This window comes from Caenorhabditis remanei, chromosome II, assembly GCF_010183535.1.
Source record: "Caenorhabditis remanei strain PX506 chromosome II, whole genome shotgun sequence".
Lineage (NCBI taxonomy): Eukaryota > Metazoa > Nematoda > Chromadorea > Rhabditida > Rhabditidae > Caenorhabditis > Caenorhabditis remanei.
The window spans coordinates 15,546,726-15,574,378 of record NC_071329.1 but is presented as its reverse complement, the minus strand read 5'-3'; the positions used below and the strand labels follow the sequence as shown (position 1 = coordinate 15,574,378).

Here is a 27,653-nt window from a genome sequence, read left to right as displayed (position 1 = left end):
GCTCTACAGTCAGATGTCACCGCGGGCCATACCATCACAGTTTTAGGAAAAAGGCGTTCATGGGTCTGGTGACGTCTTGGGGACTTGCTATCCTCTTCTGATAGCAATAGTTTCTGCTTTTCACGAAAAAGGTTCAATAGTGAAAATCTAATCGTCAGCCCAGATTAAATTCGAGAAAAAAATTATACTCAATACGTATATTCAAACTATTAACAACTTTTTTGTTAGCTGAAGCGTTTTCACGCCGATTATCATGGATTTTAATCTCACAAAAGCGTTGTTTACTTATTAGCCACTCTGTATATTAGAAAGATAAAGCCCGAGATGAAAGTCACTAGTGCATACAGTATACCCTTTTTCTATTAAAACAATTTTCTCAGTAAGAAAAAATATTATTTTGTACGTCTCCTTCATTACTCACAGCATTAGACAACCAATCAGGAAATAGACATCCAATTACTTTGTGGCCGCACTACGGTATGTTTTTTCAGTGAGAGACGGAGGGGATAAAGACGTATTTATAACCAGCCTGTCTCCCCCGCCTTCAGCGGTTGAGCCGGCTGGTCTCTCTTCATTCACGTGGTCATTGACTTTCAAATGTGCTCGCATGGCCGAGTGGTCTAAAGCGGCGGTCGTTGTCCGAAGCACGCCAGTTCGGTTTTGCCCGCTGACTAAGTTTCTCTTCTCTTTCCAAAACCGCTGCGGACAGTGCCTCAGACAAACAGACAAACACCACTTGTCTTTTATATATAAGAATGATATCTGATTAACATCTTAGAAATATGACTGAAAAAATTTAAAAGCAAAAAATAGATAAGAAACTACAGATAGAAGTACAAGGGATGAAGTGATTTCACCGAGGGTTGGATGGTTATTCAGGTCTTGTAAAAGTGTCTTTCAATAAATTTTTTCTTGTTCATGACCGTCGAGAAATTATTTTTTTTTACAAATCTTTGTTTAACGACTACTTTCTCGACCTGTCACAAGGGGAACATGACTGTCGAAAAAAAAGGGGAAAATCTAGATTAAAAATATTTTTACATGCCATGAACAACCCCAATGGTCTGAAGAACATCTGGCATATTCATTTTCATGGAATTTTTCTCTTCGAACTTTTATTAATAATCTTAATCTTCTATCTCCAATTGGATCAGATGAAAGTTGATTTCCAGAATAATTTAAGAGATCTCATATGCCACTTGTTCGATCCATCATTTCGTGGAGAACATAATGTCTCCTTTGTGTGAAAAACTATTTTTATAATATAAGAATAATAACACTAAGAAAGTCTATGAGCACAACAAGATAGGCTCACCCATTTGCCAGTTCTAATGAGAGAATCGGGCAAGTAGGTGCTGAGCCTTTGTTTTCACAATTTCAAAGCTGAAATCGATGACACAAAAATTTTGTCACACCAGAAATTGACCAGTTACCCATTGCGAAGAGGTCGACCTCCCACGATGAAAATGGATTCAAATCTCTGGGTTCTCTCTTCTCCGTTTTAATGTTCAAATTCGGAAAGAGGAATCTGTTTTGTGAGTGTTTCAAGGACAGTACAAAGATGTCTACTTAGCCTCGTGTTCGGAAAACTCCCAAAAACTTATGTCTATAAATACAAAAGTTTCTCTGAAAACGTCTGGGACGTCTCTGGATATATCGGAAATCTGAACACGCTTAAAAGTATTTCTTTTTGATACTTTTAGTATTTAACGTACTGCTTACTAAAATAACCAGGTCACACTCAAAAATGTCTTGGTTTTTTTTTCAGCCGGGCCGACGGTTTTAATTGAATAACTTTTTTTCAAAAAAAAAATCGTACAAGGTTGGATGATAGCTCGATAGGCACGTCCAACCTTGTACGATTTTTTTTTTGGAAAAAAAGTTATTCAAGAAAAATCGTCGGCCCGGCTTGACAAGTATAATTTCAGATTGACCTCCAAGACCACTTTAAATTTCTATTCTTCTACTAATCTCATTGCCAATCGTAATTAGGTGTCTTTCATTTAATTTCGCTTTTTTTTCAATTTTGAATTCTAGTTTTCTTCGATCCCTTCTCACTGTCTCCTTTTTTCAATTTGTTCCCGATCATCTCATTTCTTCTTGTTTTTGTGCCCGGAGCACGTTTTTCACGGGTAGCCATGGCAAAATAGATTATCTATGTTTTCTCGATGCTCCATTTTGTGTTCTTCTTAATAGTCATATGATAGACCACGATTCCCTAAAAGCTCTTCTTCCCGAATGAAAAATAATGACATGCGAATCCAATGGCAACGGAAGAGATGTTTCATGTTCTTGTCTTGTGTTTTTGAAATGGTCAAAATAGCAAATAAAAGATCCAAAAGATCATTTTCACACAGAACACTACAGCAACGTCGTGAAGAGTGACAGTAAGAAAATCAAATCTTTTTTTATAAAACAGACGGAAAAAAAGACGACTAAGAGAGGCGTTTTGGGGTGAATCACAGGAATACCTTGGCTATCAATCTAAAAATGTAAAATTCAGTTGTGGAAAAAATATTTTTATTGATATTTTTCTTTAGGTCAAAGTGCACACAGGTATTTAAATACAATGTCTAGGATGTGTAGGTCAAACTCAGAGCTTTTTTTGTATTATTTCTCTTTTATTTGCAGAAAACCCTGTAAAGTTATATCAAAATAATTTATTGTGATCATCGATCTATTTTCGGCCAAACTAGTGATATTTTTAAACTAGCTCTCAAAATGGTGCGTCCCACTTTTTCCGGTCATTTTGGAAAACAGTCAACTTGGTCAGAGAGTAGTCAAACTTTTACAGAGGCTGAAGACATAACTGACGAACCGATTTCCAAAGGGGCGGTTATTTCAGAACGAAGAAGGGGGTGGGACGGATTAGAAGAAGTTGAGGATCCGGTACGTAGATACCGTACAAAAGAGTCAGCAACTGATGTCTTTTGTTCCATTCGTCAACATTTTTGTAGGTCAGTTTATTTTTATCAACTTTTTAGCCTAGAGATCTTTTTTCCAAGAAGTTTCGAACAGAAAAAAAGTCAAATTTGAATGGGAGCTATAGATTTGATCTGCATTTTCTATAAAAGTTTGTATTTTGAGTCAGTAAGTGACACTCTTGATGTCGCTCATCTTCCATGAAAACAAACAACCTTTTGGCCGGTATTGTAGCGTGAAATACATTTTTGAGAGTATGCAGTTTCAAACACTATGATTTTCGCATTGTAACCAAAATTAGTGATTTAAAAACTATAGAAAATGAGAACGTCATGTTCGAAAAAGTGTCATTTACAAAAGTTTACTCATATGTTGGTATCTTGATAGCAATAATCAGACTATGATGCGAAAAGTCGTAGTTGATTCGGTTTAATAATTTCCGATAATTTATGACTTGAACAAAGCGGCACTCTCTAGAAAACGGTGGTTTAAAGTGAATGCGAATAAAGACATAGACTGACTAGGGAAGGATCCCGAGTTAAGATCAGGCTTGGTCGAGAAAAAACTTTTCGGGAAAACCGAGAATGAAAAAATTTCTCGAATTTTTTTTTCGGGAAATCGAGTACCCGAATTTTTTCCCGAATTTTTTTTCGAGAAATCATACGATAATACGATAATCATAAAATAATACGATAATCATACGATAAACATAAACTCATAGAAATCATACGTACTCGAAATTTTTCTCGAGAATTTTTTTCGGGAAAATCGAGCATTTTTCGGTAAGTTCGGGAATTTTTTCAAAATGATTTCAAATAACTTAAAAAACCTATTTTTCGATAGATTATATTTTCATTAACAATGTATACTTGTTTTTTCAGTATCGAAAAACTTTCTACACTCAACATTTTTCTATTTTGGAGCACCGTAGGTGAAATTTGAAAAAGTATTTTGTATAAAAACAACAAAGCGGTTGACAACATGTAAAAAGGAATGGAAATTTTTCAACTTTTAAATATTACTGTTACAAAACATTTCCCGATTTTCTCGAAATTTTTCGGGAAATTTCCAGTAGGGAAAAATTATCGAAAAAAATGTTCGGGAAAATTCTCGTCGGGAAATTTTCCCGAAAAGTTTCGAGAAAACCGAGAAATCGAGTATCCCGATTTCCCGACCTCGACCAAGCCTGGTCTAGATGGAGTTACAAGTCGAGATATACGTACGTATTTTAAACGTATTTTAAATAAATAAATAAATAAATATATATATATATCACTAGAGCGGAAATTTTGCGCTGATTTCAAACCTGTATTCTATTTTTGCTAAACGATCTCGTGAAAAAAGTTATACGCGTTTTTGTGGCGTCCCAGTGCAAAAACGAGAATTTTCGAGACTTCCAAAATCAATTTTTTTCTTATTTTTTTCAAATTTTTTTGTGTTGCTCGGGATCCTTCCCTAATGAGACATAGAATATATATATATATATATATATATATATATATATAACTTTTATGATTCGTTGATCAGCTTCAGCAGCATTCCGCAGTTTTTTTTTGTAGATATTGGAGAATCGAAGGAAATCCAGTTTCTGTTCAACATTTTGTATCAGTGATTTCTTACTTCAGGCTTGATATTCATCGATTTCTGCCATTGGACAAAGTTCTTTTCAAGAAGAAACTTCTCCAAATTTTAGGTTTTTTCTGAAGTTTTCAAATATGATTCATTTCAAAAATTGTTCATAATATGTTTTCTTACTAGTTAGCTCCGCAATTTTTCAAAAACAAAACGGAGACACTTCAGATTTTCAGCGTTTTCTTACCAGACATTTTGATACTAATCGTTAAAAAATAAGAAAAGACATTCTTCTTGCCACTTTTGATTTCAAATAAGTTTATTATTGAAATACATCATACCGTAAAAACTGTATTTGAGGTGCATGCAACTCTATAGTTCAAATGGTCCGTCGTAGTGCAACTATATTATAGGGGCAATTCAAATAGAGGGTGCACTTCTATTTTTCGTCGACGAATTCGCCCGACCTCGATACCCAACTATTTTTTGAATTTGTTCGATTTCATTTGTTTTTTATGCCGAAGAGGGTGCACCTTTATTGTTAAAACGGTCCGTCGGAGGGCACCACTATTAGAGGGGCACTTCAAATTGAGGGGCAACTCAAACACAGTTTTTACGGTTTTCTTTAAATTGAAGTGAACCTAAATTAAGATTACTGAGTTCTCTAAGACCTCTAAGCCACATCTTGCATGCTTTCAAATTAATTTCTTTATTTGAAAATATCGAAAGATGGCATGATGTCTATTAATCAGAAAACATCGAAGCAGAGAGAGAGAGCGCGCAGGTCAAAGCTTTATTCCTCATCCATGAAAATGTAATGCGTAATGAAACCTGTTAGTATCCAAAGTACAGTACCGGCCAAAAAGTTGTAAATTTTGGTCGTTTTCTGTTGAAATTGTCCAACTTTGAGAGTGTGTCACGGAAATACTGATTCTCCCATTAGGTAGATTTTACAGAATTATACATATCAAAGGTAGTGCTTCATTTTTGTAGTTGACACCATTTTTATACGAGCACCCCCTAGCAAGTTACACAGTTGTCAACAACAAAAATGAAGCTCTACCTTTGATCTGTATGCTTAGAGACCGCAACATTTTTTTTCAAACTAAATTTTCCATTACAATTTTTATCCTGACTTGTTCTTCTGGTGAATAGAAGCACATTCCCAATTTTTTCCAAAGATATTCACATTCTCCGAAGTTATAGGCCTTTTTGTGATCCATGATTTCTACTGAATTTCTCTTTGGGAATTCTTTCGTTTTCCTGACCACGCAAAAAATATTTTCTCTTTTCACGTAACATTTGTCAAAGTTTTGCAAAAATTAGGAAAGTTCGAACGAGAAACCCTTTGAATAAAACCACCCCGTGTTATCCACTGAACCAAATGAGAACAAATGTAACGCAGACAATAAGAAAATATATTATTGACGTGATTTTTTAAAATTCAAGAGAGTTTTTTGAATGACTTTCAGCATATTTTGAGATAAAACATCAAATATCTAAAGTTCGACAATACGATATTTTGTTTCCAAGTGGATCTAGATCAAAATTTTGCGGAGAGTTAGAGTCCGTTAAAAAATCATGCGAGTCTGATCTGGATTGCACCGAAGTTTTGTAAAAACCAGTTTTCATGCTGAGCTCACTGTCTTTCGACCTTTCAAAAACCATGTATTTCGAACCTGCATCATTCTTTATTTCAACTGCAGGTACCTCATAGAAGGACCAACGATATCATTCGAAAAAATATAAGGTCATCATTGTAAATTTTTTGAAGCGCACCAGTAGCCAGGAAAACTTAAGAGAGGATGAGTTTTGTTGGTTTGGTACTGTGTGACGTGACCTAATCTAGTACTGTCACATGCCACGGCGTGCCATGCCATGACATTTTTAGGAAAAAGGCGGTCATGTGCTTAGAAACGTTTGAGATGCCTTCGGTCAGCTTGTGACAACAATAGTTTCTACTTTTGACGATTGGAAAAAGGTTCAATCGTGAAAACTTTCACGGTAGTCCAGATCACGTCCGAAACGCGGTGCACCTGCAGATCCGCAAGCAACTTCTTTGATTTTTCAAGACCTGAAGCTATGGATTGGGCGGAAAGTGACTGTCCTTGCCACATTTTGTAGGATTTGAGGTCGAAGTATTTTTTTTGTTGATAGTTTGGACACTTCCACGACTGATTTTGAGATCCATACCGATCTTGTTGATACATGATTGCTGAATATCAAGACATTTTGCAATGTTGGCGCTCTTCATTTCCTTCTTATAAGGCATCGATTGTGGGTAGGAGAGGTGAAGCTCGCATAACTTGAGATGAAGACGAAAATGAGATGAATGGATTTTAAACTGACTTATATAGTGTTGTGACTTTCCAAAAAATTTAAAATATTCTGAAAAAAAAATTTTAATTTGAAATATTCTGAAAAAAAAGTTTTCTGAGAAAACTAAACATTTGGGTGAAACGAAAATGTGTTCATTGGATTCTACGTAATTGATTACATAGGGGTAAACAGTTTTCATTCTGTTTTAGCGTTCTGGGTTCTCAGGACAGTCCGTCAAACATTTCAATAACCTCCCCATGACGCCCCAAGAGAAGACAATGGAAAACTCCGCCCACGTTCATTGCCGCCCCTATCTATATCAATAATCATTTCCTGTCAGCTAGTTGACGTGAAAAGTATTTAGATTCGGTATTTATGGTCATTACTTACAACAAAGACGCACTCTCTAGAACCAGCAGTCTAAAAACGACTTGGCAGATAACATTGCGGCATAGCCGATTCGAAGATCTCCTGACGTTTTTTTTTTAAAGTTTTAATACTTGATAAGCAGCAAATTTTTTATAAACTAATAGAGAAGCGATGTAAGATGCTGTTTCGGTGTCTGATTGGATTCTGTTTTGTTTAATGTTCTTAGTTTTCTTTCCATGAAGAACGTTCTTATCTTCTTTCTTTTTTGAAATATATGTAACTGTTCGTGCGTTGGCTTGGCGTTGCATTTCCGAATCAAGAAGAAACTTCCCCAAATTTTTGTTTTTTTCTGGAATTTTCAGATATGATTCATTTCAAAAATTGTTCATGGTATGTTTTCTTATTAGTTAGCTTCACAATGTTTCAAAACAAAACGAAAACACTTCAAAATTTTAGCGTTCTCTTATCAGACTTTCGACACTAACCGTTAAAAAAATTAGAAAAGTTCTTGCCAATTTTGACTTTAAAAAAGTGATGTCATTATTGAAATATTTTTTTTCCATAAATTAAAGTTTACTTAATTTAAAGTTGGTCTTTTCTCTATAAACTCTAAAAACATATTTTACATGTTTTCAAAGTTATTAGTTTATTTTAAAAAATCGGAAGATGATGTCTATCATTCGAAAAAAATCGAAGCAAAAAAAGAGAGCAGGTCAAAGCTATACTCGTCATTCATTATTTGAACGACATTCACGATGAATTGAAATCATGGAAACTTGTCAGTTCCCAAAGTAAAAATGCTGTCACGCTTTCATCTCTAATTATTCTATTCCAGGTCACGAATCACGGGAGAAAATGCTCCGAATATTTCTAATTTCTCTATTTATGCTAATTTTTGTTAAAGCGTGTGTTAGGATGATACCCCCTGACGACGTTTCTATAAGTTCTACTGCGGCCACACTACCGACGGAAGAGCCAACCGAAGAGCCCACTGAAGAGCCAACCACTGGTGCTGCAACAACGGAAGAAGCGGAGAGTACAACAGCTCCTGCAGAGACCAGTACGTTCTCATCTAACAAGCGTCTTGGCTTTGTTTTGGATTTCGTAGTTTCGAAACAACTCTTACTTATAAGCAAAGGAAGCTAAACTTGCCACGAAAAAGTTGAACTTTTTGCTCCTAAAGATGGATAAATTTTCACAATCTCTCGGAAACAAGCAAACAGAATCGGTAGCATACTTAATAGTTGTCTTTACGAAACAAAAGCAAGAACTCTTGTATACGTTCTTTCACTATAAATTATTTCATTTGCAGTGTGCGATCAGTGTAATATTGATGATATTGCACCGACTATGACGGAAACAGGTACCGAGTTTATCTCTCAGTGAGTTAAATGCATATATGCTTTTCATTACTGTCTCAATTACAACAGACCAAGAGATCCAGTCGACGGGTGCATACGAACGTATACAAACTGTGGAAGGACAGACTCTTTGGTTTGTGATTCAAGTCAAATGTTTGTAAGTGAATTCTTCTCCGAAAACGTTATCGGATGATAAAAACAAGCATATAGGCGACAACCCCAACTGGAGAGCAAGAAGTCGTAGATGAAACAACTGGGAACGCTGTTTCTGTAACTTTCACATGTGCCAACGATGGCACATACTCGTGGATGGGAGTGTAAGTAGCTTCAAAGTTCTTTCTTCGAAAATTCACTTTCTTTTTCAGAACAGAAATCAGCGCGTTGCGTTGTGAGTGGACAAATTGTATTTAAGCTCAAAAAAAGAGATCACACCAGTGGGAAGTTTTAATGTTAAATGCAAGTGTCATACATCATTGTTATCTCTACGGTCAAGTTTCGTGTTACCACAACGACCATCTTTACATTTTTGTATCTACAATTCAACTGTTCTTAGGTTTTGCGCACATTGGTTCCGCCATTTCATTCTCTTCACATAATAAAATTTTTTCACTTACTTCTCATAATGTTTTTCAAACATACTAAGAGAATCGAGTTAAACAAAATAAGAACAGGCCAAATAGATTCATGACTCACTTATCAAAGTCGAAACCAGTTTTTAGAAAGCCATTTTAATGAAGCGCCGTTTCAACAGATTTTCAAAGTTTTAAATCAAATTAATATATTGTTTTGCGTAGTGAGAATTTTTCCCAACTAGTTTATTCAAAATGTCCTCGAATTGTTTCTGTATACACGGTAGGATAGGGAGGCGTGCTTGCCATTGGCTCGGGCTCTGGCTCCGCCTATTGTCATGGGCGGAGCTTTGCATGGCAAGAGAAGAAACAAAAACGAGTGAGCATTTTATTCGAAAATTTCACGACGGAAACCATGTTCATGCTCTTGAAATTCTTCTTCATTTTTCTAACCCTACAACCGATGGTAATGATACTCGGCAAGTTCTTTCAAAGCAGTTCAGTTTTTCCAGATAATGACTCAACCGGATCTTTACTCTCAGTTTCAAACTGTTCCAATCCCAGATGTCAACTCCATGTACTCGAGATTGAATGGCTATGCGAGCTACAGCAGGGTAAGAGTAACACAGATACCGTAAATACTGTATTATAACGGCACCTGCAATAGAACGGCACCTGTATTATAACGGCACCCCATCTCTACTCACAATCGATAAAAATGTTTATCAGGGGGTTTTTTCTTGGTTCTGATTAGTAGCAACGTGTTTGGTCACTTCTAGATCAGCAAATAGAACGTCCAAAAAAGTTTTTTCGTTCAATTTTAATGAGTTTCTGAAACCACATAATTTCTCTCGGAGGCAGTTGAAAAATATAACGGCATGCCGTTATAATACAGTATTTACGGTATATATTTTTGACAATGATAGTTCGGCAGAAATTGAACAAAATGTACTTTTTTTCCAACTTTAATAATAGTTTAATCGAAAAACCAAACCAAAATACGCATATTTCAGAAGTTGCTGAAATTTGATGGAAACGACCCTACGGCTGACTATACAACAACAACTTGGATGAACGGCTGTTACCTAGAGTTCCAAGCTGCCGGAAACGCTTCTTTCGTTGTATTCTGGGAGAACAAAAACTTTGTGAGTTTAATTAATGAAAGTTACGCGTAAATACATTCCGCTTTTATTCAGATGTACTGTGAGGCTGTTACCAAGGTGGGCAACTTCGTAACTCCAACTTTCCCCATTGGAAACCTAAGAAGAGTCGAGAGATTTGGGCCAAGATGTGTGTGGGTTCCATAAGCTTCGAATACCAAAATGATGTTGGCCTTGCACATAACCACTGGGATACCGGGATACTTTCTTAGATTATAGACTAAAACGATCTCAATCGTCTCATTCAGATTTTTCTTGTTGCCTGAATCTGAATTTACCATGTTTTCTCAATTGATTTCATCTTGAATAAATATTGGTAATGTTAATTTTCAGGCTCGTGTCTTGTTTCAGATTTTTACCGGGTATTACGAAATAGAGAATACCACAATAGAATCTAGCCTTGGGAAAGAGAGAGAGAATAGAGTAACTAATTGATGCAATTGTAATCCAGAAAATCTTGAATTCGTGAGACAAATGAGAATCCACAATACGGTGATCATGAAACGTTGACCTCACTATCAGTGAACAATATGAGTACGGTACACATTCGAATTTTGTACGTAGACTCCAGAATTCGATCAATGAGAACTTTAGAACGCTAGATGAGCCTCAACAGAACAATTGCATTGGTTTAATAACGAAAAAGAAGAACTTTAAGAAAAATGAAAGAGGGTTCAATTTCAGATTCTTGGAAATCAGTTACCCACGGTAAACACTGTAATAGAAGCGTACCTCTGACAGTGGCGCACCTTCAATATGTTTGAAATATTTTTCTAGTTTGAAATAATTTTTTGGAGTATGTGAAAAAAAACAATATAAAACAAAATGTTTTCGTTTAAAGTTTTGCAAATTTTGGGGTTTTTGTGTTTGTCAGAGAAAATGTTAACTTGGTTGAAAATAAATGACTTCAGATTTTATAAATAGCCAAATAGACAGTTTGAAAAATAGAGGTGCACCCTCTATTAGAATCACCCCTGTAATAGAGGCGCACTTTCAGAAAGGATTTGAAAAATAGAGGCGCATGCGCCACTACGGTATTTCGTTGCTCAGTATTAGGATACTCAGCAGCAAAACCTTTTTTGGTCTGGCTCGTTTCAAAATTTATTCTCATTCAATGGAAATATTTCTGAACTCCTGAATGTTTCTAATACAAGCATGAACTACTTGTTTGATCTTCTAGTGATCGTCTTGATCTCAATTTGACAGGTTACAGTACACCTTGTTTCCTTGAGCTCATTGTTGTTTTGCGGATTCTAATACACGTTTCATAAGGAAAGAGCGCATTGTAAAAATATTAATGAGGTCCCGTTTTCGCATTTTCAATGTGTGTTGACGTGGGCTATAAACTACGGAAACAGAAGGAAAACAGAAGATACTGTAGCTCATCAGACAACTTCTCAAAAAGAACGCTCCCGCTGAACCTTTTTTCTGCTATTGAAAACAATTTAATGTGTTGTATATCGGTTCAATTAGTTATGAGACCGGATGATCGACCATTTTTCCAACTTTTCTCAAACAATTCCCTCTAGAAACCCTCAAATTTATTTAAAAACTCCTTTCATGACGTTAAAAAATTCTAGCAAGGGAACCGTTGACTTAAAACATGAAATAGATACAATTACTATTACACTCGATTTTATATCTCCAGATGGGGAAACGTATGGATCTAATCTTTCTTGATATTCCAACAAGTTGCTCATACCCTCTGATTTCAATTTGACCGGTCACGAATTTCTCAATTTTCTCATTGATTCATTGTTTCCGTGAGCCCATTAATTCTGCGCGAAGACTAATACACGTGTTATAAGAAACGGGACCAGACAAATTCAAATGATGTGCGATCTCCATGGAAATCCGAGCGGACAAGGATGTGTAGGATTACGGTAGCAGAAGACTCGAAAGTAAATTTTAGCTATATTCGAAAATAGCTGTGTTAAAAATTACGGGGAAGCAGAAAAAGTTGGATATAGTAATACAAAAAGTTATTTGTGTTCTTGCTTACCAAAACTTCAATTTTCACTGATTCAGTGTAGTGGTCATCAAAGCACGTGTCAATCAGTTGGTATCAATGTCGATCTATGTTTAAGACTAGTGACTGACTTTCAGATTCATTCCCACATCTACTCAACCACCGTATACGAATCTTCTCGGCTCCGATTGGATGTTTGCCGCTAGTTTCTCCGCCGTTGCCCATAGCAATATCTGGCTTTATAAAAGGGGCTCCGAAATTCATATTTCTCATTCTCCTTTTCAAGATGATCATCTCCCTCAAAATCTTGTTGCCTTTCATACTTACTGCCTACGCGGTCTACGTGGAACAACTGGAATACTTTGTAAGTTACCGTAATACAGCAATAGAGGCGCATACGACTCTATTTTTCAAACTCTTTCAAAAGTGTGCCTTTATTACAGGGTCGCCTCTAATAGAGGGTGGGCCTCTATTTTTGAACCTGTCTTTTTAGTTATCAATTTTCAACCAAACTAACGTTTTCCCTGACGAAATTACAATTTCAGAGCCCGGAGCAAAAAATTATTTTTGAAAATTTTTTGAAAAAAAGAATTGAAAGTCTTGGAAATTGATTTTTGAATTACCGCGCACAATTTCTTTAAAGATTAAATTAAAAAATATTTGAAAAATGCAGAAAATGTTGAAAATCTCAATTTTAATCATAGAAAATTGATCAAAACGTTTAATTAAATCTTTAAAAATCCGTTTTCACTTGTTGTCTTTTTATAATTTCTAATCAATAATATGTTTGCCATAAAGTAGTAAAAGACCAAACAATGGGAAAACGACGAAAAAAAATTTCACTATTTTGACGGGCCAGCCCGGGCCGTGACAAGTATGCAAAAACCTGCAGTACTTTGAACGAAAAAAGGGGTTTTATTTTTGCTTTTTTTCACGAACTTGGAAAAAGGATAACACATTGAGGGTGCGCCACCAGAGGAGCGCTTGTAATACAGTTTTTACCAGAGTTGCACCAGGCCTGAAAAATTTTTTAAAGGGGGACCCAACTATGCCAAAATTTTGGATTTTTGATGTGAATTGATTCAGGAAACCAGGGAAGAGAGGAATTTCTCTTACTAGGGAATGTTCCAGAAGTAATTTGGCCTTTCAAATTGGCTCATGTTCTATAAGGTACTTCTGAACACGCTGATTCGGAACGCTTCACTGAACTGAGATATATGCATTTTAAGTCATTTCTAGTGCGATAATCGCATTTTTCAAGAGGCTGAAAATCAATTTTAGACTCTATTTTTCTATTTTTCTCTGTGTAATACGTGTGCATTGAGGTTGAAAAAGCACATTAGTAATTTTTTCTAGTAAAAACAGTTTTCAGGAAAATAATTGTATCACTTTCATTTTTGGCATTTGCACCGTCGCGATAAAACAGTGAAGCGTTCTGCAAAATTGGATCACATATTCGGAATCAGCGTGTTCAGAAGTATATAGAACCTTATAGAATATGAACCAATTTGAAAGGCCAAATTCCGTCTGGAACATTCCCTAGTTAGGGTCATATGTATCTGAAAATGCGTCTGAAGCCAGTCATGAGACCTAGAATTGCCAAAATTGCTCCTCGTCGTTTCAGTACAATTCAATAGAAATTTCTCTTGGTGTCATGTCTGAAAAATCAGTCTGAAGCGAGTTTTGAGACATCAAAATGGCAAAAATCTTTCTTCGTCATGCATTTTTTCAGCCGACCTGACCGGGCCGGGCCGGCTCGGAATTTTGCATGTATGATTTTTACGGTATAATAAGGAGAATCACGATACCTACATTACAGCCATCCGACGTCTTTTTGTTCCCGGAAACTTGTACCACTACAACCTCGTCAACAGCATCGACTACTAGAACCACTACTGGTCTGTCATCAACTGCAACTACCACCGGACCGTCGACAACTATCCCAACTACCGCACTACCAATATCAAGTTCTACAACTCTTTCATCCTCTTCCATTTCAACTACTCAATCGTCAATCTCTCCAACGTCAACCACTGATACCTCTACTACTATCTCTTCCACTGATACGTCGTCAACCTTCGCTTCAACCGGTTCTTCGTCAACTGCAACTCCAACAAAGCCATCGACCACCTCAACTACATTGACGTCTACCACATCGGAAACAACTCCCTCAACTACTGGAACAACAACTTTGGATGCCTCAACCACCACATCCACCACAGCTACCGAACCAATCACTTCAACTGCAACTACTACTCCTACTACATATTCTGCTTCCTCTTCATCTACTCTGAAAGATTTCACTGATGCCACGCTCACTTCGTCAACAATTGAGTCTACTGTTGCTACCGAAGTCATTACGACTACAATCATAGCTGAATCACTGAAATCATCAAGCATCCCAACTTCTATTGAATCCCTTCTAACTTTAGATTCTGCTCTGTTTACCGAAATGCTGACTACTCCAACTACTCCAACTGCATCTTCTTCGGTTTCTTCAACTTCTGCGAAACCAAGCACAGCCACTGGACCGGTCACTTCGACCTCATTTACTTCATCGGAAACGGCTACAGCACCAACTACTTCGTCTTCATCTGAATCAACATCGAGTCCGTCCACTGTATCAACTAGTTCGTCGACTACCTCAGGATCTACTTCTGATTCTGTAACTTCCCCTTCATCAACATCAAATTCTCCATCAACCCCAACAGAGACTACAAGTCCGACAACGACCGACTTCGATTCTTCAAGCTCTTCCCAACAGTCAACTACTGTCGTATCCAGTGAAACCACTACAAACACTGAAACTTCGTTCGGCCCAACAACGTCTGAATCCAGTTCACCAATCACTTCTCAACCATCGATGACCGTCGAAACCACGGCGACCACTACTGTAAAAATCGAAGACTTGGAAAATGTGACAACTGAACAATCTTCTTCTTCTTCTTCCTCTTCCTCTTCTACTACTCGCTCAACTGAGATTCCGTCAACTTCATCTTCTGAAACTTTGGAAGTCACAACTGCGGAAACATCGTCAACATCGGTACCAACAACGGCTAAAAATTGGCAAATTGTGGACGTGGAAAATGTGATAACTCGAGCAGTTGAGCAATCTTCTTCTCCTTCTCAACAGACAGATATGACGTCGTCTTTGCCCACTAGTGCTTCAGAAACTACAACTACAGTGACAACGTCCACATCAGATCCAACTACGACAAAACATCAGCAAATCAATGATTCTGAGAATGTGATCACACCAACAACTTCGAGGGTTTCTTCTTCCTCTCCCCAGCCAACCGAAACGCCGAAAGTCACCACGATAAGAGCCACATCAACATCGGCGTCCACTACGACTGATTCAGAGGATTTGACAACACCAGAAACTATGCAGACTTCTTCTACTACTCCTCAGCCAGCCACCTCGTCTTCTACTTTCCCTACTTCAACTTCGAAAAGCTCTACAACGGAAACAGAAGCGCCATCAACAACGTCAGAAACTACGGCAACTTCGAAATCTTCTCCCTCTTCTTCGGCAGTTACTTCTTCAAAGACCTCTACTAAAACCGCCGGAAAACCTAGGAACACACCTAATTGGGTGAGAAATGGGAATAAAATATTGAGGGGGGTTTAGTATCGCCAAAGTTTTCTAGGAACAAAAATGTATGTATACTACTTTGCACTAGCAAAACAAAACTTTTTCAGCCTCCGAAAATGCCAATGGCTTCTACTGCTGGCCTCACACCATCTGAAGGTTGGGTACCTCCTGAGAGTGCAAGTTCGGAACATGTGACGACAACAGAAACATTGCAATCTACTCCCTCTTCGTCTGCTGGAACTTCTTCAATGACCTCTACTGGCACCACAGTAGAATGGGTAAGGAACGAGAATAAAATATTGAGAGGTTATAGTTTAACCTGAGTTTCTTACCATTAAGAGCAAAAAATTATATCTTTGTATATTAAAAAAAACTAAACATTTTGCAGCCCCTAAAACCTCCAATGACTTCTACTGCTGATCTCATGCCATCTGAAGGTTCGGTACCGACTGAGAGTGTAAGTTCTTAAATATCTTCATCATTTACATAAGACCTCATTGTTTCAGAGCACTCCAACTCAAAAATGTTACACGTACGGTTATAGAAAATGCATGAATAGTGAGCCGGAAGTTAGAAACAGTTGCGAAACTTATCCTACTGTAGATACAAGCGCTACTTCTAAGGTTGTTTTTGTTTTCTTTTGAAAGAAAAACGTCTTTTTTTTCAGAGATTCCTGTTGTGCAATCAGCCTCCATACACCAAACTCATGTCACGGCACCACATGTATGACGGTCACTATAAAATATTTGATCATGTTTTCATGAAAATGTTCACCAAGGAGGAGTACGATACGAGATACGGAATGTGGTGGTTGATTCAAAATGCAAGACAACTTGGAATATTCTTAGTGTACTCCGGAGATCAGGTAACAGTTTTTTTATCTTTCAGTAGTTTCCACAAAATTCTTATCTAATATCCTGAAAAATCTTGAAAACTTTTTTGACTTTTTAGGTCGCAGTCCTCAGCACTACCGAATATTGTGATGAAGATCTTGGAAATTGTCTTCCAGAAAGTTTCCAAGACATCGAGAGTTTCTCCGTTTTGATATGCTACAGAGAAGGGACTGACGGACAAACTGTCAACAATGTCGAAGCATTCATTGACCATTTGAAGAATTGATCAGCTTTTAATACTGGGATTGATCACTTTTAATATTGGGATATTATTTATATTTTTTTTCATGCATTATTTATATTTCTTTTGATATTTTGATTATTTTTTTATATTTAAATAAATTGGGGAAAAATGGGGGTTCAGGGAAATTACATTCACAAAGAAGTATATCTGAGTCAAATATCGGAAAGGGCTTGAAACTTTCTGAAACTGGGAAGGAATATAATCTGATGAGAAAGGAGAAAAATAAACAGGAACGATTTTCACATCTAAGGGTTAATAGTTGACTAAACATCGGGTGGTAAACTTTCTTTAAATTTCCACATTTCAGATGTTTCCCATACAAGAAAGAGTACTAAAGTTAGTCAATGTATGGAACCCGCTAAAAACCACGAATAAAGACAGTCCAGAGAAGGCATGGGCTCGCCATCAAATCCAAATGCGATATAAGTCATTAATACTCTTGCTTTAAACTGGGATGAAAATAAGCGACTTGTATGGGAGATGCTCTTTTCCGTTAAAATCAATCAGCTTTGAGGGCATTATACGGTGACACAGGTTGTTACCAGATGTGAATTCTTTGAGAGGTCTTCTCCAATTAACTGTTCCCTACGTTAATCTAGAGCAGACTCTTCCCATTTGTGCCTTTTCTTATTTCAACTGAATTCATTTGGATTCTTTGGTTCTTAACAACTGCTGTCAATTTGAGTGACAGTATATATTCCATTCTACTTTGTGTGCTGATCGGATACAAATATCTCGACTCTTTCGAAAGTCAAGATATTACAGAAGAAGGTATTCTTCCGGTGGATTACTATAAAGAACAAATCAGATTTGTGACTTTTGGAACGATTATTTATTTTACACTTCATCTTTCTATCTCGTTTGTACTTGATTTAAGTGGGCAGGTAGGTCATTACTGATTATCATCTCTTCCAATTTCTTAGTTTTGAGGAATACTAAGGTCAACTCTGCTTTTTTCATAGAATAATGTATTTGTGTCTGTGAGCTCATTTTCTGAAAAAATTAACTAACGGAAACACATACGGTCGAAGTCGAATTTCTAGGCCACAACACCAATTTTTCAATAGTCAGCGAAATGTTCAAACTCGCCTGCGATTGCTCTCGACGGGTTTCAGATCGAATAATAAATTCTTTCGATATGAAAATGAACTCACAGACACACATGCATTATTCTATGAAAAAGTCTGAGTTGACCCTACATAGTACATACACCTTTCAGAATAAAAGCTATTTCAGATCGAATTCACTTTTTACTGCCTAATCAACATCGGCTACATTATACATCTTGTTCAAAACACATACATATTGCAAGCATCCACTCGATTCAATATGAAATTCGATATTCGAAGATTGGCGGTTTTCTAAAAAGTGGCGACGTGAATGATTTTTTGATACCATCGGATTCAGTAAAAATAGAGGATTCTAAACGTGTTGTTCGTTTCCAGATTGATCCACGTCATAAAACGATACGGGCTGTTTCCTTAAAAGTGGCGACGTGAAAGATTTTTTGATATCATCGGATTCGGAAAAAATAGGGGATTCCGAACGTGTTGTTCGTTTCCAGATTGATCCACGTCATAAAAAGATACGGGCTGTTTCCTAAAAAGTGGCGACGTGAAAGACTTTTTGATATCACTGGATTCGGAAAAAATAGGGGATTCCGAACGTGTTGTTCGTTTCCAGATTGATCCACGTCATAAAAAGATACGGGCTGTTTCCTAAAAAGTGACGACGTGAAAGACTTTTTGATATCACTGGATTCGGAAAAAATAGGGGATTCCGAACGTGTCGTCCGTTTTCAGATTGATCCACGTCATAAAAAGATACGGGCTGTTTCCTAAAAAGTGACGACGTGAAAGACTTTTTGATATCACTGGATTCGGAAAAAATAGGGGATTCCGAACGTGTTGTTGGTTTCCAGATTGATCCACGTCATAAAAAGATACGGGCTGTTTCCTAAAAAGTGACGACGTGAAAGACTTTTTGATATCACTGGATTCGGAAAAAATAGGGGATTCCGAACGTGTCGTCCGTTTTCAGATTGATCCACGTCATAAAAAGATACGGGCTGTTTCCTAAAAAGTGACGACGTGAAAGACTTTTTTGATATCACTGGATTCAGAAAAAATAGAGGATTCTAAACGTGTTGTTCGTTTCCAGATTGATCCACGTCATAAAAAGATACGGGCTGTTTCCTAAAAAGTGACGACGTGAAAGACTTTTTGATATCACTGGATTCAGAAAAAATAGGGGATTCTAAACGTGTTGTTCGTTTCCAGATTGATCCACGTCATAAAAAGATACGGGCTGTTTCCTAAAAAGTGACGACGTGAAAGACTTTTTGATATCACTGGATTCGGAAAAAATAGGGGATTCCGAACGTGTTGTTGGTTTCCAGATTGATCCACGTCATAAAAAGATACGGGCTGTTTCCTAAAAAGTGACGACGTGAAAGACTTTTTGATATCACTGGATTCGGAAAAAATAGGGGATTCCGAACGTGTCGTCCGTTTTCAGATTGATCCACGTCATAAAAAGATACGGGCTGTTTCCTAAAAAGTGACGACGTGAAAGACTTTTTGATATCACTGGATTCAGAAAAAATAGAGGATTCTAAACGTGTTGTTCGTTTCCAGATTGATCCACGTCATAAAAAGATACGGGCTGTTTCCTAAAAAGTGACGACGTGAAAGACTTTTTGATATCACTGGATTCAGAAAAAATAGGGGATTCTAAACGTGTTGTTCGTTTCCAGATTGATCCACGTCATAAAAAGATCTGGGCTGTTTCCTAAAAAGTGACGACGTGAAAGATTTGTTGATATCACTGGATTCAGAAAAAATAGAGGATTCTAAACGTGTTGTTCGTTTCCAGATTGATCCACGTCATAAAAAGATACGGGCTGTTTCCTAAAAAGTGACGACGTGAAAGACTTTTTGATATCACTGGATTCAGAAAAAATAGGGGATTCTAAACGTGTTGTTCGTTTCCAGATTGATCCACGTCATAAAAAGATACGGGCTGTTTCCTAAAAAGTGACGACGTGAAAGACTTTTTGATATCACTGGATTCGGAAAAAATAGGGGATTCCGAACGTGTCGTCCGTTTTCAGATTGATCCACGTCATAAAAAGATACGGGCTGTTTCCTAAAAAGTGACGACGTGAAAGACTTTTTGATATCACTGGATTCAGAAAAAATAGGGGATTCTAAACGTGTTGTTCGTTTCCAGATTGATCCACGTCATAAAAAGATACGGGCTGTTTCCTAAAAAGTGACGACGTGAAAGACTTTTTGATATCACTGGATTCGGAAAAAATAGGGGATTCCGAACGTGTTGTTCGTTTCCAGATTGATCCACGTCATAAAAAGATACGGGCTGTTTCCTAAAAAGTGACGACGTGAAAGACTTTTTGATATCACTGGATTCAGAAAAAATAGGGGATTCCGAACGTGTCGTCCGTTTTCAGATTGATCCACGTCATAAAAAGATACGGGCTGTTTCCTAAAAAGTGACGACGTGAAAGACTTTTTGATATCATCGGATTCGGAAAAAATAGGGGATTCCGAACGTGTCGTCCGTTTTCAGATTGATCCACGTCATAAAAAGGTACGGGCTGTTTCCTAAAAAGTGACGACGTGAAAGATTTGTTGATACCATCGGATTCAGTAAAAATAGGGGATTCCGAACGTGTTGTCCGTTTTCAGATTGATCCACGTCATAAAAAGATACGGGCTGTTTCCTAAAAAGTGACGACGTGAAAGATTTGTTGATATCATCGGATTCGGAAAAAATAGGAGATTCCGAACGTGTCGTCCGTTTTCAGATTGATCCACGTCATAAAAAGATACGGGCTGTTTCCTAAAAAGTGACGACGTGAATGATTTTTTGATACCATCGGATTCAGTAAAAATAGGAGATTCCGAACGTGTCGTCCGTTTTCAGATTGATCCACGTCATAAAAAGATACGGGCTGTTTCCTAAAAAGTGACGACGTGAAAGATTTGTTGATATCATCGGATTCGGAAAAAATAGGAGATTCCGAACGTGTCGTCCGTTTTCAGATTGATCCACGTCATAAAAAGATACGGGCTGTTTCCTAAAAAGTGACGACGTGAAAGATTTGTTGATATCACTGGATTCAGAAAAAATAGAGGATTCTAAACGTGTTGTTCGTTTCCAGATTGATCCACGTCATAAAAAGATACGGGCTGTTTCCTAAAAAGTGACGACGTGAAAGACTTTTCGATACCATCGGATTCAGTAAAAATAGGGGATTCCGAACGTGTTGTTCGTTTTCAGATTGATCCACGTCATAAAAAGATACGGGCTGCTTCCTAAAAAGTGACGACGTGAAAGACTTTTTGATATCACTGGATTCAGAAAAAATAGGGGATTCTAAACGTGTTGTTCGTTTCCAGATTGATCCACGTCATAAAAAGATACGGGCTGTTTCCTAAAAAGTGACGACGTGAAAGACTTTTCGATACCATCGGATTCAGTAAAAATAGGGGATTCCGAACGTGTTGTTCGTTTTCAGATTGATCCACGTCATAAAAAGATACGGGCTGTTTCCTAAAAAGTGACGACGTGAAAGACTTTTTGATATCACTGGATTCAGAAAAAATAGGGGATTCTAAACGTGTTGTTCGTTTCCAGATTGATCCACGTCATAAAAAGATACGGGCTGTTTCCTAAAAAGTGACGACGTGAAAGACTTTTTGATATCACTGGATTCAGAAAAAATAGGGGATTCTAAACGTGTTGTTCGTTTCCAGATTGATCCACGTCATAAAAAGATACGGGCTGTTTCCTAAAAAGTGACGACGTGAAAGATTTGTTGATATCATCGGATTCGGAAAAAATAGGAGATTCCGAACGTGTCGTCCGTTTTCAGATTGATCCACGTCATAAAAAGATACGGGCTGTTTCCTAAAAAGTGACGACGTGAAAGATTTGTTGATATCATCGGATTCGGAAAAAATAGGGGATTCCGAACGTGTCGTCCGTTTTCAGATTGATCCACGTCATAAAAAGATACGGGCTGTTTCCTAAAAAGTGACGACGTGAAAGACTTTTTGATATCACTGGATTCAGAAAAAATAGGGGATTCTAAACGTGTTGTTCGTTTCCAGATTGATCCACGTCATAAAAAGATACGGGCTGTTTCCTAAAAAGTGACGACGTGAAAGATTTGTTGATATCATCGGATTCGGAAAAAATAGGAGATTCCGAACGTGTCGTCCGTTTTCAGATTGATCCACGTCATAAAAAGATACGGGCTGTTTCCTAAAAAGTGACGACGTGAAAGATTTGTTGATATCATCGGATTCGGAAAAAATAGGGGATTCCGAACGTGTCGTCCGTTTTCAGATTGATCCACGTCATAAAAAGGTACGGGCTGTTTCCTAAAAAGTGACGACGTGAAAGACTTTTCGATACCATCGGATTCAGTAAAAATAGGGGATTCCGAACGTGTTGTCCGTTTTCAGATTGATCCACGTCATAAAAAGATACGGGCTGTTTCCTAAAAAGTGACGACGTGAAAGACTTTTTGATATCACTGGATTCAGAAAAAATAGGGGATTCTAAACGTGTTGTTCGTTTCCAGATTGATCCACGTCATAAAAAGATACGGGCTGTTTCCTAAAAAGTGACGACGTGAAAGATTTGTTGATATCATCGGATTCGGAAAAAATAGGAGATTCCGAACGTGTCGTCCGTTTTCAGATTGATCCACGTCATAAAAAGGTACGGGCTGTTTCCTAAAAAGTGACGACGTGAAAGACTTTTCGATACCATCGGATTCAGTAAAAATAGGGGATTCCGAACGTGTTGTCCGTTTTCAGATTGATCCACGTCATAAAAAGATACGGGCTGTTTCCTAAAAAGTGACGACGTGAAAGACTTTTTGATATCACTGGATTCAGAAAAAATAGGGGATTCTAAACGTGTTGTTCGTTTCCAGATTGATCCACGTCATAAAAAGATACGGGCTGTTTCCTAAAAAGTGACGACGTGAAAGATTTGTTGATATCATCGGATTCGGAAAAAATAGGAGATTCCGAACGTGTCGTCCGTTTTCAGATTGATCCACGTCATAAAAAGATACGGGCTGTTTCCTAAAAAGTGACGACGTGAAAGATTTGTTGATATCATCGGATTCGGAAAAAATAGGGGATTCCGAACGTGTCGTCCGTTTTCAGATTGATCCACGTCATAAAAAGATACGGGCTGTTTCCTAAAAAGTGACGACGTGAAAGACTTTTTGATATCACTGGATTCAGAAAAAATAGGGGATTCTAAACGTGTTGTTCGTTTCCAGATTGATCCACGTCATAAAAAGATACGGGCTGTTTCCTAAAAAGTGACGACGTGAAAGATTTGTTGATATCATCGGATTCGGAAAAAATAGGAGATTCCGAACGTGTCGTCCGTTTTCAGATTGATCCACGTCATAAAAAGATACGGGCTGTTTCCTAAAAAGTGACGACGTGAAAGATTTGTTGATATCATCGGATTCGGAAAAAATAGGGGATTCCGAACGTGTCGTCCGTTTTCAGATTGATCCACGTCATAAAAAGGTACGGGCTGTTTCCTAAAAAGTGACGACGTGAAAGATTTGTTGATACCATCGGATTCAGTAAAAATAGGGGATTCCGAACGTGTTGTCCGTTTTCAGATTGATCCACGTCATAAAAAGATACGGGCTGTTTCCTAAAAAGTGACGACGTGAAAGATTTGTTGATATCATCGGATTCGGAAAAAATAGGAGATTCCGAACGTGTCGTCCGTTTTCAGATTGATCCACGTCATAAAAAGATACGGGCTGTTTCCTAAAAAGTGACGACGTGAATGATTTTTTGATACCATCGGATTCAGTAAAAATAGGGGATTCCGAACGTGTTGTCCGTTTTCAGATTGATCCACGTCATAAAAAGATACGGGCTGTTTCCTAAAAAGTGACGACGTGAAATATTTGTTGATATCTTCGGATTCGGAAAAAATAGGGGATTCCGAACGTGTCGTCCGTTTTCAGATTGATCCACGTCATAAAAAGATACGGGCTGTTTCCTAAAAAGTGACGACGTGAAAGATTTGTTGATATCATCGGATTCGGAAAAAATAGGGGATTCCGAACGTGTTGTCCGTTTTCAGATTGATCCACGTCATAAAAAGATACGGGCTGTTTCCTAAAAAGTGACGACGTGAAATATTTGTTGATATCTTCGGATTCGGAAAAAATAGGGGATTCCGAACGTGTCGTCCGTTTTCAGATTGATCCACGTCATAAAAAGATACGGGCTGTTTCCTAAAAAGTGACGACGAGAATGATTTTTTGATACCATCGGATTCAGTAAAAATAGGGGATTCCGAACGTGTTGTCCGTTTCCAGATTGATCCACGTCATAAAAAGATACGGGCTGTTTCCTAAAAAGTGACGACGTGAAAGATTTGTTGATATCATCGGATTCGGAAAAAATAGGGGATTCCGAACGTGTCGTCCGTTTTCAGATTGATCCACGTCATAAAAAGATACGGGCTGTTTCCTAAAAAGTGACGACGTGAAAGATTTGTTGATATCATCGGATTCGGAAAAAATAGGGGATTCCGAACGTGTCGTCCGTTTTCAGATTGATCCACGTCATAAAAAGATACGGGCTGTTTCCTAAAAAGTGACGACGTGAAAGATTTTTTGATATCATCGGATTCGGAAAAAATAGGAGATTCCGAACGTGTCGTAGGCTTCCAGATTGATCCACGTCATCTGGCGATACAATATTTGAAATAAATGTTACAGAGCCTTCAACAAAGTAATAAATCTTCCAAATGGTCACTTCTCTTTTTCGGGTTTCCCGGTTACCAGACTCGTATCCTACATCCACTTCTACGAAAGAATACATACAAAATAAATCATTTGAAGAAGTAGCAGACAACTCCCGTATAAGGCTTCCATTCGGTCCAATTTTTTAACCGACCTGACCGACCCCCGACCGACCGATCGCCGACCTACGCAATTTTTTCTGTCTGCATGCGCTATATTTGACGACAATTTTTGAAGAAAGAAAGCGACTGAAAACTGTCATTTTTCCGGACAAGAATGACAAAAATTGAAATAAATTAGGAATAACTTGAACGAAATTAGTACTTCCAACAATTTTTAAATCCAATTATCGGTCATAGTGCAATTTTTAATGAGCACCGGTTTATTATTTCGATTTTTTCAAAAATCGCTCGAAATTCGTCAAATTTTTCAAAATGAATTATGTTTTCACACAATTATCAGCGCGTTTTTCTCAAATTGAATTTCGGAAAATTCTGAAATTTGTGAGAAAAATAAAATAAATTTAAACTTCCGCCGAAAATACGCAAACACTTCACGCGCAAATGCGGACCTCGGTCGGCTCGGTCGGTCGGCAGTCGGTCGGGTCGGCGGTCGGTCGGGGGTCGGACCGAACCCGACTGGACCGAACGGAAGCCTTACTCCCGTATACTTTCGTTCGCTTTCAACTAGTTGCCTGGTTACTAATGGACACAACCTTCACATGAATACGAATCCCGTATAAAAGGGGAAGAGAGTCAAAGGGAAAACACATTTACTCCCCCACAAGACTGAATGAACCGGTCGATATATTTAATCCCCCTGATTTTTATTGAATCACTTTTTTATTATTATTGAACGTTGAGATGGTGAGTGACTTGAAAATTCAATTAAAGTTCTAGCCGTTTTCAGTTGAAATTGTCCAACTTTGAGAGTGTTTCACGGTATTACTGATTGTCCTACAAAGTGAATTTTGTATCAACCATAGAGAACAAAAGTAGAACTTCATTTTTATAGTTGACAACTTTTTCGTACGAGTGCTCCCTAGAGAGTTATGGTCATTTTAAGAAGACAGCTCAAAAATCATTCCGGGACGATTTGAGGGAGAAATTACTTTGTCGATGCGTAACTTGCTAGGGAGTGTCCATACAAAAAAGTTGTCCACTACAAAAATGAAGCTCTACCTTTGTTCTGTACGATCCAGTTAAAATTTATTCGGTGGGACAACCGGTAGCACCGTGAAACATTGTCGGAGTTAGACAATTTCAACTGAAAACCTCTGATTGTTAGAATCATGGGCAAAATTGTAAGTAGGGAAACTGACTGCTGTAATTTTCTGGAAGAATACATTTTTAGTTCTCATTCTACCAAGATAGATGAAATTTGGAGATCATCTGAGACTGTGTATGAGTAATTCTAAACATTTCCCATGGTTGCCAAGAAAAATATATCTCATCAAACTCAAGATTTCTGTGTCTAAACAATCTTAATTTCAGCTTAATCACTCTGTCCCCCTTCGACTACGACTTGGAAGTCCATTCCGGAAAACAAGTTGCCTCCGGCATTGAGCTAGATTTTGTGAGTTTATAGACTGTCCGTTTAGATTTCAACATATTCTTTTACAGTAGTTCATCCTAAACCAATGAGGCTCGTCCTCACAACAGACATCTCCGTCTGGGACCGGTGTTGTTGGGTGAGTATCTGATATTGGTATAAGTACAAAAACATTTTTTAAACTTTCAACTCGAATAACGATAAAAAATCTCAAATGTCATAGATAAACGTACCCGCATTTGTAAGTTTCAAAATTATTAGTTTCAAATTCCAGATGATGGCTATCAATGAACCCAAACCAAGAAGTCGACCCTTCATCGCCAACTGCATCATCCTCCTCACTTGCACGCACCGTCCAAACCAGAAGATAAGGATTGAAATAGTGGAGAAAATGAGGCAGAAGCTGGGGAAACCACTTGTTTTGTGGAACGCTGCGAATACCATGTAATTTTTTTTTTAATTTTGGGATTAAATAAACATTGATATTGTTCATCTTGTTCTTTTTCAACTTATTTAGATATCTAACAGAGGAAGTGTTCTAAAAAAAAATTTGCGATATTTTTTTATTTTTCCACAGTAAGTTTGCGGAAACGCGCTCCGTCGCACAACGGTTGACATGGTGCCAAATTGAAATATAACGCTTTTGTGAAGTACCGTAAAAACTGTATTTGAGGTGTCTTTCAATTTGAAGTGCCGCTCTAATAGTGGTGCCCTCCGACGGGCCCTTTGAACAATAGAGTTGCACCCTCTAATTGAGGTGCCCCTCTAATACAGTTGCCCTCCAGTGATTTACACTTTTCTCTTATATCACCACTGTCTGAAGAATCATAATCTGAAATAAAAATATTATTTCAGCCCCCCTTTAATTACACAAAATGTCACTAAAATCTAAAAAGTGGATTTTTAGTATCACTTCCTCAACGCAACTCTTCTCTGTGACCCCGCTATTGGAAACTGCCCAACGTTCAAGTTTTCGGAGATGACGCGATTTGTGTACTACTGGTGCTATTCTAAGGTGTATGGTGCGGGTATGGCAGAACAAATAACCCAAGCTAGACTAGCAGCATTAAGATCTTAATTTGAAATTTTTACTTTTAGTTTGTGTGTTTTACTTTTAATTTGTGTTTTATGGGAACTCTTTAATGGTATTTTTTAATTTTGTCAATTTTTCGGGATTTTTCAATAAAGGGGTTAACGGGTCATCGAGGAAATAAGTCTCTCCAGAATAAAATATGACTATAAACAGATAAGTTCGACAATGGAAACCAAATTCGATCTGAAAAAAAAACGCCTCACTTTGATAG

General features: G+C 37.6%; 4 protein-coding genes across 4 annotated transcripts; all 4 read left to right on the top strand.

The window, feature by feature from the left end:
* Positions 1 to 8,097: 8,097 nt before the first annotated feature.
* GCK72_007181 (uncharacterized protein) lies at positions 8,098 to 8,954 on the top strand (the record flags this gene model as incomplete). The annotated part of the gene is made up of 5 exons (XM_003103778.2): positions 8,098 to 8,242; positions 8,495 to 8,564; positions 8,613 to 8,700; positions 8,754 to 8,860; positions 8,909 to 8,954. 5 exons carry the CDS (start codon positions 8,098 to 8,100, stop codon positions 8,952 to 8,954), a joined length of 456 nt encoding a protein of 151 aa, XP_003103826.2.
* A 573-nt stretch (positions 8,955 to 9,527) lies between these two features.
* On the top strand, positions 9,528 to 10,419 carry GCK72_007180 (uncharacterized protein; the record flags this gene model as incomplete). Its single annotated transcript, XM_053726023.1, has 4 exons — positions 9,528 to 9,578; positions 9,625 to 9,726; positions 10,126 to 10,257; positions 10,309 to 10,419. 4 exons carry the CDS (start codon positions 9,528 to 9,530, stop codon positions 10,417 to 10,419), a joined length of 396 nt encoding a protein of 131 aa, XP_053590217.1.
* A 2,108-nt stretch (positions 10,420 to 12,527) lies between these two features.
* On the top strand, positions 12,528 to 16,955 carry GCK72_007179 (uncharacterized protein; the record flags this gene model as incomplete). Its single annotated transcript, XM_053726022.1, has 7 exons — positions 12,528 to 12,605; positions 14,061 to 15,836; positions 15,944 to 16,114; positions 16,225 to 16,293; positions 16,343 to 16,459; positions 16,504 to 16,701; positions 16,788 to 16,955. 7 exons carry the CDS (start codon positions 12,528 to 12,530, stop codon positions 16,953 to 16,955), a joined length of 2,577 nt encoding a protein of 858 aa, XP_053590216.1.
* A 9,482-nt stretch (positions 16,956 to 26,437) lies between these two features.
* GCK72_007178 (uncharacterized protein) lies at positions 26,438 to 26,797 on the top strand (the record flags this gene model as incomplete). The annotated part of the gene is made up of 2 exons (XM_003103718.1): positions 26,438 to 26,488; positions 26,624 to 26,797. 2 exons carry the CDS (start codon positions 26,438 to 26,440, stop codon positions 26,795 to 26,797), a joined length of 225 nt encoding a protein of 74 aa, XP_003103766.1.
* Between the last annotated feature and the right edge of the window lie 856 nt (positions 26,798 to 27,653).